Genomic DNA, 14123 nt, shown 5'->3' with positions numbered 1-14123 from the left:
AGAATGTCCAAAGGGTTTACCTGGTCTCGTCAGTAGGCTCGCTATCCATACTCTCTTCCAGGCTGTTCTCGACCTTCGCTTTTTCTTGACTCTTCAATTGCTCGTGAAATGCCAGAGTGTACTCATCTGGATCCCACAATAGAACCCTGGTGTCCATCTCCATCAACTTCCGAGCGACTAGCAATTCCATCTCCTCCTTTTCCTCCTCATCCAATAGGCACAATGTCTCTTTCCATGCCTCGACTCCCTCGGGATCCTTAGTAGGTCCAAAAAACCGCGGGTCAATCTTGTGCCAGTAAATCTCATCAAAGGCAAAGCTATGCGTCGCTGCATACATAATCCAGAAATCACCGCTCTCCCAGCTCTCATACATAGGACCGGAAAGGCGCTGGTCTTCTCTTAACCGACCTTGTTGGATAGCTGTATCTTCACAATCCTTCATCGCCTTAAGAAACGACGTCTTTAGACGATGCTCAAACACTCTTTTCCAGTCGTCAATTCCCTTTGGCCATAGCTCAGGTTTCTCAATAAGCAACCACCAGGGCGGCGCATAGAAAAACTCGACGGGGGCTGCGTATGTGAACTCCCAATCTACCACCCCGGCAATTTTTGTAGGATTCTCATTGAGCAGCACATTAGCCGGCCGTAGATCACCACACCAAATTCTAAAAGGCCATTTCTCGAGTAACGGGTTCGTGAGTTTCTTCTCCCTGGCTAGCTTGCGAAAAAGCTGCCGCGCCACAAATTTCCGGCGACAGTCGTCTGCAGACTTGACGGAATCGTTTCTTTGATGCACCAAATGCTCAATGTTGATATTTGCAAGGGCTTCCATATATGACGAAGATGCCTCAAATGTAGCATTTAGATCGGGAAGCTTCGACTGTGGCAGGCCTCCAATTCGGACAAGCTCATTCATATTTATTGTTAGAGGCCGGCGTGTGACGTCCGAAGTGAACTCGTCAATTTGGCTAAGAGATCCGATACGAGGCAAAGAGGGTACAGAGAGCTGTAGTAGGATATGCGCTAGCTGGCTATATAGTAGTTCAAGCCTACCCTTGTCGATATCGGGATCAAGCATGCCACGGACCTCTACCGGACAGCCCGGTGTGTTAAGGGCAGCGTACATTTTCGTGTCATGCTCGACATATTCCATCATAATAAATGGACCGAGTTCGAGGGGGCTCTCTTTCTTCGTACCCGAGTGAAGAATAAGAGGAATAGGTATCAAAGTCTGATCTGCCAGAAATCGCATTATAGCAACTTCATTCGCGACTTTCTCTTCGGGGACATGACGGCGCCAGGTTGTGCCAAGCGGATCACAGTAGGCGTAGTAGCTCTGTTTCGGAACTTCAACCACACGGAAATGTTGTATGATCCTTTTTTGAGTATATCAATTTCAGTACCAAAGCCTCTTTCATGAGTGATGATGAAAGCCCCGATCGATCTTAAGACGTCATGTTGAAGAAATTGAAGGAGCCATTTGTCGGATATTTCTTCGGCTTGCTCCCAGACTAGGTCATCAGGGGTCATTCGCATGTTTCCTGTGTAGTCAAAAGTCCAGTGGGGAGTAAAATAGTCCAGGATTGTGTGGAAAGAGACCAAACTGAACAACCCTGGTCCAATCAGGGGCAACACATGATATCGAGAAGCCCAGATACGTGACGTGTCACCTTTTTTCTTTTCTTTTTCTCGATTTGTTGGATTTTGTTGGATTTTGATATATTCAGTCTCATCTGCGGCTCTGTTGACAATGTAGGTGGCTACTCCAACGTGGAGAAAATAAGAAGATACAAAAATAAAGAAAGTAATTTCCAAGATTCAGACACGCCATAGATCTGGGATGTTTCAGAATGCTGTTCATGTTGAACTGGTATGAATCCCAGCACCTGAGGTCGATATATGCGGTCAGCGGTAGCGCAGTGGGGCAGACTCTTAATCTTCAACTTCGCATCTAATACTCCGTACTGACACATACCAACATTTGAACCCATCTCTATCTGCACAGCCAAAATGACTCTCACCAAGCTCAACTTCATCACCGGCAACAAAAACAAGCTCCTTGAGGTGCGGGCTATCCTCGGCAAGGTCATTGAAGTGGACAACCAGGAGGTCGATGTCCCAGAGATCCAAGGCACAATCGAAGACATCGCCAAAGAGAAGGCCAGACGTGCCGCCGAAGCGGTAATTTCTCCCTAGACCTTTTATGCTAAAATTCTATATACTTACGAGGGAATAGATCAATGGACCTGCCTTGACCGAAGACACTGCGCTTGAGTTCCATGCGCTCCAGGGTCTCCCTGGGCCATACATGTATGTCTTGGTTATATTCGTCTGACTTTGTGATAATTGTGCTGATTATTGTTAAGCAAATCGTTCATGGAGAAACTGGGCCACGAGGGCTTGAACAAAATGCTCGATGGCTTTGAGGACAGAACTGCCGAAGCCGTGTGTACCTTTGCCTTTTGCCGGGGTCCTGGTGAAGAGCCCATTGTTTTCCAGGGAGAACCGAGGTGAGGCAAACACAGCCATTTCAAATCTATATAAATCTAACTTTGATGTACAGGGTGCTATTGTGCGACCCAGAGGCTCAGGAAACTTCGGTAAGTGAACATCCAAATGAATTTTGCAGAGAATCGGTATCTGATATATGGCAGGCTGGGATGCTATCTTCGAATATGATGGCAAACAAACATATGCCGAGATGGACAAAGAGGAAAAGGTAAGAACGATCCTGTTTCCCGCCAAAAGGCCATGTACTAAGACCTCAACAGAACAAGATCTCGCACCGTTACAAGGCGCTGGTGAAGTTGCAGCAGTGGCTAGCCGAAGGCCAACAGTAAATCGCCATGGGTATATAACTCGGCCTGCAAAAGACCATAGAAGAATGAGAAACGAAGATTCAAAAATTGTAATATGGCCCAACGAATTCCCTCAATCAGCATTCTCTGCCTGCGATTGCTTCCACGAATCGACCCATTGCGCGATTCGCTGGCAGTTCGAGTCCACATCCGAATCCTGCTCGCTGTTCAATTCTACCACGATCTCTTCGTCGAATGCTTCCCGCGCTTCGTCTGCTAGGACGCCGAAGATTTCCGCGTCGACGTTCTCTTCTAGCTTTTTCTCGTGGTAGCCCCTTGAAATACATATGTTAGTTTGACGGCGTAGATAGCCTTGCGAGGTCAATTGTCATACCGTGAGGAAAGTCGGTCGTATAGAACATCTGTAGTGGGGCAGCGGAGGACGACGACGAGATCGATCCAGGACTTGGGGAAAAGATCGCAGGCGTGCCAGTCGATTAAGTAGCCACCATTAGGAATTTCGTCTTCGAGGGCATCGAGGAGCTATGCCGCGCATGGATTAGCATGTGAATTTTGAAGCCTTGAATTAAGGGTGGAAAGAGTAGTCACCCAGGTGAAGAGAAGAGCATTGTGGGAAATATTCTTACCTTATCCTCATCGACTACCCAGGTCTTCAAGTCCTCATCATATTCATCGAAGCACCCACGGTCCTTTGCGACCTGGTTAATGGATAGGTGCTTCAGGCCGATCTCTTGCGCGAGTTGTTCGCAGTGAACGGTCTTTCCCACGCCGGGGGTGCCGGTGATGATCACATTTGGAGAAGTGCGCATATTTTCTTTAAAGAATAGAGATCTCAACGTGGAATTGTAGATTGTAGATTGAAAATGGTTTCCCCAGACGAGATAAATTCCATCGGACTAATTTTCGTCCCGGCTATCTTATCGTGGAGGGGTAAGTTACCGCATTTGGAATGTATAAAAGACATTTATAGTAACTTGGCTTTGCTTTTAATTTCTGATCAATTATGATACAAAGGATACACAGTGTTGATTGAACCAAATCAGTTCTATGTCGCCTCTTGTTTCGGGCTAGTTATACATAGCCTAGTACTGATTAGCATTAGAACAGTTGAAAATTGAACCATCACTCACTTGAGAAGTTCGAATATCTTGTACTTTTGCAGATAAGGTGTTCCTCTACGATATGCTTTGAGAAGACGAGTGGGGTCTGAGGGCTTGACAAATGCCCCGATCAGACGCTCCATTGCAGGAGAAGTCTTGAACATGGGATCGAATACCAGCAGATTTGCGCTGCCGTTGTCTCGTATTTCAAAGCCGACAATTGTCATGGAGTGACCTGGTTCAAGTTAGTGAAAGATATATAGGTGCTAAAAGACTTAGGAGGCTGTACCTTGATGCTGGAAGTATATCGGAGGGAGATCAGTCTGAACGACCTTCGTCTCGTCTTCTGGTGAACACGCTGATCGGAAATATTCGGCGACATCAATATAAAGAGCATCACAGGCCCGTACATCGCTTCTCTCTGACAGACTCCTGGCTTCACATCTGGAGATCGGGTTAGTGGGATCAAAGCGAAACAGGCCAGGTAACTCACGGAATTCCTAGGCTCATGAAAAGCGCTTGTGCCTGGGTACTCGTTAGGACATAGAATATAATAGACGCCAACGGGAAGACTTACTTCAGGCGTTCCAATAAACTTGCGTGTATCTTTGATACCACCTGTCTCAACTCTTCCAGAGCTATTGAACCCCATATCCCAGGCGGACTCAATCATATCCTGCAACTCAAGGATAGTCGGCCCTTTATTTGGGAAGTGCTCATGGCCAAAGCCACCAGACTTTTTCAGCCAAGAAACCATCATTTGAATATTGCGATAGCCGCAAAACCCGCCTTCTCGACGCATCTTGCAAATATGGCGGACCTTGGGGCTACAGAGGAATGCCCGTTGGACAGATTTGTCCTGTTCACACAGCCGAGCAAGAACAGGAATCAAGTGGTCGGTCTCATTTTCTACTGTCTCGCGTCGTGTGAATTTGCCATCTGATGTGATCTGAGTTTGCTTTGACATGTTGCCACCCTTTTCCAGCATCTTCTTTAGCCATGACGGCATTTTCTTCTCGTGGGCATGAGGACCCAATTCCGAGCGCTGTAAACCTGTTAGTGCTTATCTTTAAGATGCAGGTATGAGACAAATACCCCTAATCTCTTTATGCCATCGGCATTAATTGTCCTTGGGGGACTACGAGGCCGTGGTGGTTTGGCAGTGTTTGCTCGTGTGGAGTCTCGTTGCATCCCACGCTTGCCTCCTTTGTGAGATTCGAGCATGTCGAGGGGATCTTCATCATCAAAGGACTCATCATATCCATGGCCATGTGCATCTGGGGTTGACCGTGCCGATGTGGCCCCGATATCATCCAACGCCATGTCTTCCGCAACATGCAGATCCAGATGACTCGAGAGCTCGGCACTTTCTATTGTCTCACCGCATCCGTGTGGGCAGTCCACATATTTGGCTGCGCCATCCTCGTCCACTGGCAATGGAGCCGAGTTTTGGGCTGTGAACTCTTGCGGGGTTTCCTCTAGGAAACCAGTTACTCCAGTTTCTGGATGGCAGAATTCAATGTGTTGGGACACGAAATCAGCATCAGAGTCTGTAAAAGGACAAAAAGGGCATGAGGCGGTGTTGTCGGTCATTATGGAGTTTTCATCCAGTGCTGACGCTGGAGGGGAAATTGTTAGGTTGAGGCAGACACCGCCTGCGAAAGGAGCAAAAGATGTATATGTACAGAATGCAGAAAGGAAAAGAAGAAATAAAGCTAAAGTTGACCAAATGAAAGAGGATGTAGAGACAGAAGTATAGAATGGATTTAATTTGATGCCTAAACGAGCAGAACAGGAGTGTTCCCCGAGACCCACTACGGAAGTGGCCAATTCATAACATCTGCCCAAAGCAACATATTCTCTTGTCTCTATAAATTAGTGTGAAGCATTTAATTATTATATTATCCAAAAACTCATATTGTCGTAATTGCATCGCTCTCTACTCTAGCTAGAGATAGAGACGTGATGTGCTCGGCTCACTAACATCCTCCGAAGTAAATGTGCAATGCAAGAAACCGACTGCCCTGGAATCATTTATATCCAGCTCCCTAGCCAAAGATAGCCGTTGCTCATCACCGACATTCGCCCGAGCGTCACACTCAATATCCGTCGTTATTGTGTTGGAAAAGCCGCTATGCGATAAAACGCTGCCTGGAACTTCGCCCCACTGTACCGGTTTCAGTGCATGGTCAACCGCTGTAGTCATCGGATGACATGCAGCGCTGATTGCCGCACTACACTGACCAGCCAGCGGCATGTGTGATCTGAAGCGACGCAAGCCCATAAGTACAGCGACGATGGGTAGCAAGCCACCAACGATTATTCCGAAAATGATGGCAACGGGCGAATACCCACAAGTAACGAGGACTTCCGGGTATCTCTCTTGGGGTACTCCATGCCGGTCGAATGGGATCACCTGGACGAAGAAAAGGCTCTGGGATACGAGCCAGTGGAGAACAGCGGAGACTATCAGCAGCGGGATACTGTAGCGGTATGGAAGGGTGAGGTAGTATGTTGAACGCTGGGCACCGCGGGGCCAGGATACACGGAGAGGCTTTCGCTTTGTAGCGTAGTTGTCGTACTCGACGGCGCCGAGCATGCAGGTTAGGAGGCCGTTGTAGAAGAAGTAAGCTAGTGAGACTAGTATCTGAGGTATGTTGGCCATAAGAATCATTGAAAATATTCCACTTGTGGTAGCGGAAATGCTCAAGCCCGCTAGTATGGTCCCTGAGCTTGCTTCTCCCAGCCCGGAGCCCCATATGCTCTTCGATTTGGAGGCTTTGTTGTAATTGAGAATCCCCAGGCGAAGAACAATGACTGATGGGACTAGCATGCACACGAATCTAATTGGAGTCAGTTAACTGCTCGCTGAGGTCGTCATTGTCACGAGGAGGGTGATATCATACAGGAGAATCGTATATACCCAGCGTGATACACTCGCAGCTTGAAACCATCGTTTCCTTGAAGGTAAACGAAGCGGAGTCTCTTGTTTGGTTTCCAGAAGATCTAAGGATTTGCGTTCACGGCCCTTGTATTTCCGCCACCCTTGTGTTCTTTTCTTGACTAGAGACCCAGAAAGTAGGCAGACTCCCTCGGTGGCTGGGTCCGGTTTGGCAAGGAAAGACGCAATAGCGTCTCCGGTGGTGAGGAAAATATCTTGTCTGTTCTCGCGTGCCGCTAGCAGCGCACAGATGAGCTTGACTAGATTGCAGCCAATTACAATCAGGCAAATCCATGGACTGAAGAATAGCTGGCAAGTCTCCTCAACCGGCAGCGTCATGCAGTGGTCGATTGAATATGATCGCAGCGTCCTTTTACCATAGTCTCTCGGGTACGTGCAATCAGGTTCACCATTACGTACTGTCACACTACCAGGGAATGAGCTGTTAACCCAGCCGGAAGAATTACCTAGCGCAGCTTGCAACTCCTCCAGGGTATGGTGTTTATCCAGAATATCATCGAGATGGTTGTAGTCCTCGGTATCGGGAACGCCGTAATGTCCAACATCCAACCACCCTCCGCTCTCATAAATCCCGCCCGGGATAGGCACTGACAAATGTATGGTGGGACGCGACCACGTCAATGCGTCGACCGACCAGTCCTGGGTGTCTTCTTCGGCTATACTTTTGGTGCAGGGATATTCTTCGTCACACAGCCAACTGAATTGAGAAAACCCACCCTCAAAGCTGTGGCTATTTCCTGTCCCTACCAAGGCCACAGACTCGTTTTGAGGCATCGGGTCCTTGGTCACCAGAACAACCGTTCCGTACCCAGATGCATAGTCCTGAGCAAAGATATCAATACATTCTTGCTTGGAGAGTGTGTTGAAACTCCCATCACGGATCGCAGCGTTGAATGATGGCAAGTCCATTCCGACATTTTCTGTGAAGCACTGCTCAAATTCCGTGGAGTTGCCGTGTTCCTGAATAGGTTTATCCTGTGCTGCAACGACGGAGTATTCCGTTGGACCAATCGAGAAGTATACGGCTGAATTGTAACTAGCAAAAGCTCATATCAGCCGGAGTGCATTGAGATCTAGACAGTGTTAAACCACAAACATCAAATGGATAGGCAATGAGGTGATCAGCAGGATCGATCCGAGAAGGCGTCGCATGCCCGTTTGATAGCGAAGAAGATCCATTATATTCGGGACGCCGATCCGAACCCATGTCTTTTGACTGTGGGCTTTATCTACCTGGTCTCGCGAAGGGGCTGCAAGACACTGCATGCAGTAGTTGCTTGCCCCTAGAAGGGCAGTGCTGAGAATGTTGATCAGGAGGTGCAAGCCCGTGGTCCAACCTTTGGAAGTCGAGCACTTTCCCATATAGAGGGAAGCGAAGCCGAACATCTGCCCGCTGTTTCCTGAATACGCCAGACCAGCAGCGACGACAGTGAGGATGATGTTCAAGGCGAGGACTCCGCCAATGATCCATGAGCAGATCACTACACCCTTTATCCATTTGCGAGCAGGGTCAGAATGGACCGTTAGTTGTTGCACCTCCTCCGGCTCTTTTGCATAATTTGGAAACCACGACCATGACCTAAAAATCGATAGTGATCGTGGCTTCCTTGTTGTTTCTTCGGCATCGTCCTCCTGCCTTTTGTGGAGCATTTTGGGGTCAAGCGATGTCAACTGCCATTGGGATCAGGAAAGACAACCTTCTTCTGTCAACAGAGAGTGTCAAATCTTTGAAAGTGAAATCCAGAGAAATCAGACAGGGGACTCCGGCCCTGTTATTTCATAGAATGCCAAGCCGCAGCATCTTGGCAGCGACAATCATCTTCCCGATATAGCAATAAGGAAAGGCTGTGCTGCCACTATTATACTAAGTATCTCCGTACTATTATTATACTTCGTGGGGGCTGAAACGATGCTTATATACTTGCCAAGAGACACTGCCTACTTGCTTATGTTGTACTGCGTACATAAATACATGGTACTCGGTACATCTACACTGATTAGCGTATCCCACAGATCGACATCTATACAGGCAATGGTACTTTAGGTTAGTCTCCACCGTTTAAAGCGGGTAGGGTGTGGCCCAGGATAGCGTGTGGTCTATTCCACACCTTGGAATGGGTCATGTTCGCAAGGAACATCTATGTGCCCTTCAGGAACAGCCCATATTTACTTGGATAAACTTCCAAGGTTGACAAACTAACTCTTGGCAGAGGACCAAAAAGAAAAACCCATTGTCTACCACGCTGGAAGACACAGGACGGACATTGAGGAAGACTAACATATGCACGTACAGATAGCTATTGCCGTTATTTTCTGTGGCTATGAGAATGTCTGCAGGAGGATGAACATTGAGCCCACTTTTTGTGTCTGACCTGCTGCCAAAAGAGCCGCAAATCATTTCTATCTTGCCGATTTGGAGAAACGCGCAGCAGAGATGGGGATAGATCTCGCATCCACAGGTGGAACGCAACCGTATCCCTCGGATCAGGATGAGACCCAAGTATCGTATCTTTGGAACTCCCGAGGTCGACCTGGAGCCCACCGAGACTGTTATGTGGTCTCCATGTGGTCTCCATATGATGGATGATCCGCATCGTCACAAAGGCAACTGAAATCCAAGACGTTCCATTCTACCATCTCATTGAACTAGTGCTAAAAAGTCAATGATCGAGCCCTAATACTAACCCGTCATCTTTCTTGTCGCCGCTGGTAAATCATCAAATCTTCTGCAAAGCGAAAAAAATTCAACACTTGCCACTATTACTCGTCAGACTATCGTAGGCACTTACTAAGAGACACGCGTGCTTATTTCGTACATAACATTGTACCCCATACCCCGTACGGAGTACTCCATACATCTACACTGATTAGCGCTCGCTCGTATTTTGCCGATCCTCTACGATGTACGATGTTCGACGTAGTTTAGTCCCCACTAACTATTTCAAGCGGGTAGAGATCGGCTCGACGGGCCAGCGCTTGGTTTACCCGTTGTAAGAAGAGGATCTAACCTACTTCGAGACGCCCAAAACAGCCTATTTACGTCGACTATAATTTAGCTTTGCGTCTTCAATCCGGAATGCATCAATTGGCCCTATTTTGCTTAGCTCAAGGCGGAAAACCTTGAAGCTGCATTTGCTTACTAGTCAATCATCCACAGCTCGGAATGGAAATGGATGGAGCTACTGTCGTTAATACTCTTCCAACAGACTTGATACAATGTCTTTAAAGCACAGTAGTTTCCTGGTGCTAGAACAAGCCAAATGAATCAATGTTGGGAATCAATGTTGGGATGCAATGCAGATGGATACCACCTGGGCTGCGGTTTTATACTCCGGAAGAACATTTGATCCCGATAAGGTCCAATGAGGGGCATTTCATATGAAAATGGCGTGATTGGTGGGGCCTCCGACATCGTTGGTTCCTGGTCGGAACAGGCAGGCGGTCTCCATTTGCATAACTCTATTGCCAATTGAGTCACAAAAAAAAAAAATATGCAGCCCGAAGCGGCCCCAATGGTCTCCGCTTTCGCCGGTTTCCCCTCCAAAACCACTTCTCACCTGGGTACTCCCTTGCATTACATTGTACACTGTCTTTACTTATCTTGGCTTGGACTATGGCTACCACAATTCTTGATTCAAATTTGCCAGTGACCGCGCAGGCCCACAGCAGCTGGGTCGTGCAGAAATTCGGCGGCACTAGTGTGGGCAAGTTCGCGCGGAATATCATTGAGCAGGTGGTCGAGTATGACGCATTTCCTCGATTTCAACTTGATGGAGACTGACACTCTCACAGACCCAGCCTTGTGAACAACAGAGTTGCCGTCGTATGTTCTGCGAGGAGCAGTTCTACAAAAGCTGAAGGTACCACCAACCGGTGAGTCATCACAATACCCTTGAGCAATACCGTGATTGGGGTATCAATATACTAATACCAATTCCTTTGGAACAGGCTATTGCGGGCAGCAAGAGACGCTGAAAATCCTCGTTCGCGGCAATATCTGACGTTGGTGGAAGCTGTTCGTCTGGAGCATGTCCAAGTCGCCCAGGAAGAATTGAAGTCGGTCGAAATAAGAGATCAAGTGATTGCGGACATCACCGGAGAATGCGAACGAGTACTCAAGTTCCTTGAGGCGGCTCAGACCCTGGGGGAGATCAGTGCGCGCTGTGTGGACAAGGTGATGAGTACCGGCGAAAAGCTGAGCTGTCGGCTCATGGCCGCTCTACTACAAGACCGCGGGGTTGATTCGCAGTATGTGGATCTTGCAGAAATCATTGATTTCCCCATCGGTCCCCATGGCTTGGACCAGGACTTTTATAATACCCTGGCAGCAGCTTTCGGCAGCAAAGTCGAAGCCTGCGGACATCGAGTACCTGTGATGACTGGGTACTTTGGTACCATTCCCGGTGGTCTGCTCGATCAGATTGGTCGTGGATATACCGACCTCTGCGCCGCCTTTGTCGCAGTCGGAACTCGCGCGCAGGAGCTGCAGGTGTGGAAGGAGGTGGATGGTATCTTTACCGCAGACCCGCGTAAAGTGCCAACGGCTCATCTGCTCCCGGCCATCACTCCCGCTGAAGCCGCTGAATTGACTTTCTATGGATCCGAAGTCATTCATCCGTTCACCATGGAGCAAGTCATTCGCGCAAGGATCCCTATTCGCATCAAGAACGTCATGAACCCAAAGAACGAAGGCACTATTATCTTCCCTGACTCTGTGGCCGAACTGGAGAGAACCACACCAGGACATGACCCACGTCTGTTCCGGACCCGGAGCCCCAGTCTTGCGAATACACCGAAACGTCCGACCGCAGTCACTATCAAGCATAATATCCTGGTGATCAACGTGCATTCCAACAAGCGGTCGCTCTCCCATGGTTTCTTCGCCGGCATTTTCTCCGTATTGGACAAGTGGCGTCTATCCATTGATCTGATCTCGACCAGTGAGGTCCACGTGTCCTTGGCACTTCACTCGGAGATGCCCCTTTTGAATGGAAATGGACGAGATGAGTATCAGGTCATTGACGATGATCTCCAGGGGGCATTGAACGACCTGAAGAGATACGGAACTGTGGACATTATCCCTGAGATGGCCATTCTCAGTTTGGTGGGCAAGCAGATGAAGAATATGATCGGTGTCGCAGGGCGTATGTTCACCACTCTCGGGGAAAACAGCGTGAATATCGAGATGATTTCGCAAGGTGAGTAAATAATTGCAGATCCCCACTCCTCCCGCGCCCCCTCGCTCTACCTCTGTACCCTTGACTGGGCTAATTGGATCTTCCTTTCCCCCTCGCAGGTGCAAGTGAAATCAATATCTCCTGCGTTATTGAAGAACGAGACGCCGACCGTGCCCTGAATATCATCCATACGAGCATGTTCACCTTCTTGGACTAAACGTCCCTCATTTGCATCGAGCAAAAAGTCATTGTTGTTTAAGATATCCCTTGGGTTTTATTTGTGATAGAAAAAAGTTATGCATCCACCCGAAGTCGAAGCCTGTCAAGACAGGGGGCCACGACTTTTGTTGGGAAAACCGAGCATAGGCTTTCTTTTTTTGTGCATGGACTTGGCGTTGTCTTCCATTTTTTCCCAGTTCTTTTTATTTTCGGTCTAGAGAAGCCATGAAACAAACGTTTCAAACGTTTCATGAGGAATAATTCCTCTACATGTTCTGACATTCAACCTACATCTTATATATCAGATTTCTTCTTCTCAGTGCGGTTCCATTCTGGTACATACTCACCCCTCTTTTCGCCCCCTGAAAGTGATTATACTCCATTTATCTTCTTGACCTGATGGTGACCATCAATGACTGTAATCTGTCGTTACTAGTTATAGCATTGCCTTTGACGGGACGCACCTAACTTATCTTTCTACCTTCGATTGAGATTCGGAGGCCGCTAAATCCAGTGTTACTGTCGGGTTATCTGCGAATTCCTGTGGTAGTGGCCCAGCTCCTTAACTTAGATCCGCTTCCTTGCTACTACCCTCTTCTCTCCTGGTAGTTACTTCTGGGTATTTGTGGTAGAGTGCATAATGCTTGTGTAGTTAAGCGAGAGGCATTACATTGCTGAATTCTGCAAAGGATTGAGAATGGACGAGTGTTACCATATTGGCGGGAAAGATCTACGGCTCTGAGCGCCCTTATAAAAATGGCCAGAAAGGGAAGTCTCGGCAGAGGGAATATGGTACGTTGGTACGTCCAACGATCTAGGTACGGAGTACGGAGTAAGTGCATGAATCTGTTACATGGGGTCTCTGATGTACAAGCAAGGGTACGGAGTATAGGGAAAGATACTATGGATCTCCCCTAGATTCAAATAGATCCCCGATTCTAGTTCCAAATCATTGCTCTGTGCTCCTACGGAGTACTCTATAGTCTACTCCATATTCTGTACGGGGTTCTGATTATTAGGTTCCGGCACCTGCAGGAAAGTGAGCGGGGCATATGTTGTACGATGCAGGCTTGGAAGATCGATTGGCCCTGAAGGCACCCGAGAGCAATTGGCCACTCGTCAAGGGCGTTCGGAGATCCTCCATGGCAGCAGAGAAACAAGGGGGTGAAAAGCAGCGACCGTTTCAGAGTTACATCGACATGTCCACATACCGGGATAACCGGGCCAATTGGCCCAATGCTGGGATTGAAGAATAGTATCTGGCATTGTCTCGGTCTAGATTGGGTGGTGTCATACTTGCAGGACTATATTGTACGATATCCTCTTTAGAAACAGCTTGTGTATTGTATCCTAAGACCTAAAGATAGGTATTCCTGTATACTTCCAATATACCATATATAGTTACAATATAATCAATAATCGCAATAGTGACCTGACATACATACTCCGTTCATCCTCGGTGGATCAGATCGGCGCTAGAAAATGTGAGCAAGGGAGGGGACCCCCTTTGGTAAGATATGAATTGATAATACCAATAATACCAACCCGATATGCCCCACCTTCCATAGTAAAACGCGTGACGCGTCTAAAAGATGACCATACATTACATGTATTTATCGCACTATCTTCACTCCATCTTCGATCTCCCTCCCTCTCCTCCCCCCCGCCTTTCTTCTGCTCTGAGAAAAATTGAACATTTCTAGAATTCTATAATAATGATTTAGTATCTTCCAAGGGTTCCAAGGGTTCATACAGAAGAAATTGAGAAGAGGAAAAAAAAAGTATCTGGGCTTGATATCTCTCTCCCTTTGTCACAGAGCCCCAGTCTCTTCCAAGGTTTACTCCC

The 14123-nt window shown here is 47.8% G+C and overlaps 6 protein-coding genes across 6 annotated transcripts; 2 read left to right on the top strand and 4 right to left on the bottom strand.

Annotated features, from left to right (window-relative positions):
• Nucleotides 1-16: 16 nt before the first annotated feature.
• On the bottom strand, nucleotides 17-1536 carry N7519_009597 (Aminoglycoside phosphotransferase; the record flags this gene model as incomplete). Its single annotated transcript, XM_057296370.1, has 2 exons — nucleotides 17-1347; nucleotides 1404-1536. 2 exons carry the CDS (start codon nucleotides 1534-1536, stop codon nucleotides 17-19), a joined length of 1464 nt encoding a protein of 487 aa, XP_057144252.1.
• A 474-nt stretch (nucleotides 1537-2010) lies between these two features.
• On the top strand, nucleotides 2011-2840 carry N7519_009596 (non-canonical purine NTP pyrophosphatase; the record flags this gene model as incomplete). Its single annotated transcript, XM_057296369.1, has 6 exons — nucleotides 2011-2181; nucleotides 2237-2310; nucleotides 2367-2490; nucleotides 2564-2600; nucleotides 2655-2719; nucleotides 2772-2840. 6 exons carry the CDS (start codon nucleotides 2011-2013, stop codon nucleotides 2838-2840), a joined length of 540 nt encoding a protein of 179 aa, XP_057144251.1.
• A 91-nt stretch (nucleotides 2841-2931) lies between these two features.
• On the bottom strand, nucleotides 2932-3628 carry N7519_009595 (nucleoside triphosphates FAP7; the record flags this gene model as incomplete). Its single annotated transcript, XM_057296368.1, has 3 exons — nucleotides 2932-3133; nucleotides 3193-3341; nucleotides 3446-3628. 3 exons carry the CDS (start codon nucleotides 3626-3628, stop codon nucleotides 2932-2934), a joined length of 534 nt encoding a protein of 177 aa, XP_057144250.1.
• A 236-nt stretch (nucleotides 3629-3864) lies between these two features.
• N7519_009594 (uncharacterized protein) lies at nucleotides 3865-5512 on the bottom strand (the record flags this gene model as incomplete). Its single annotated transcript, XM_057296367.1, has 6 exons — nucleotides 3865-3901; nucleotides 3950-4154; nucleotides 4209-4363; nucleotides 4413-4444; nucleotides 4497-4964; nucleotides 5015-5512. 6 exons carry the CDS (start codon nucleotides 5510-5512, stop codon nucleotides 3865-3867), a joined length of 1395 nt encoding a protein of 464 aa, XP_057144249.1.
• Nucleotides 5513-5867: 355 nt separating this feature from the next.
• Nucleotides 5868-8531, bottom strand: N7519_009593 (uncharacterized protein; the record flags this gene model as incomplete). The annotated part of the gene is made up of 3 exons (XM_057296366.1): nucleotides 5868-6762; nucleotides 6826-7917; nucleotides 7978-8531. The coding sequence occupies 3 exons, from the start codon at nucleotides 8529-8531 to the stop codon at nucleotides 5868-5870; spliced, it is 2541 nt and encodes an 846-aa protein (XP_057144248.1).
• A 1963-nt stretch (nucleotides 8532-10494) lies between these two features.
• N7519_009592 (aspartate kinase) lies at nucleotides 10495-12275 on the top strand (the record flags this gene model as incomplete). The annotated part of the gene is made up of 4 exons (XM_057296365.1): nucleotides 10495-10622; nucleotides 10674-10754; nucleotides 10830-12079; nucleotides 12178-12275. 4 exons carry the CDS (start codon nucleotides 10495-10497, stop codon nucleotides 12273-12275), a joined length of 1557 nt encoding a protein of 518 aa, XP_057144247.1.
• Between the last annotated feature and the right edge of the window lie 1848 nt (nucleotides 12276-14123).

The sequence above is a fragment of the Penicillium mononematosum genome (genome assembly GCF_028829835.1).
Source record: "Penicillium mononematosum strain IBT 11891 chromosome Unknown utg000005l:1.0-9366267.0:1.0-9372171.0, whole genome shotgun sequence".
NCBI lineage: Eukaryota > Fungi > Ascomycota > Eurotiomycetes > Eurotiales > Aspergillaceae > Penicillium > Penicillium mononematosum.
This window is presented reverse-complemented; position numbering and strand designations above follow the sequence as displayed.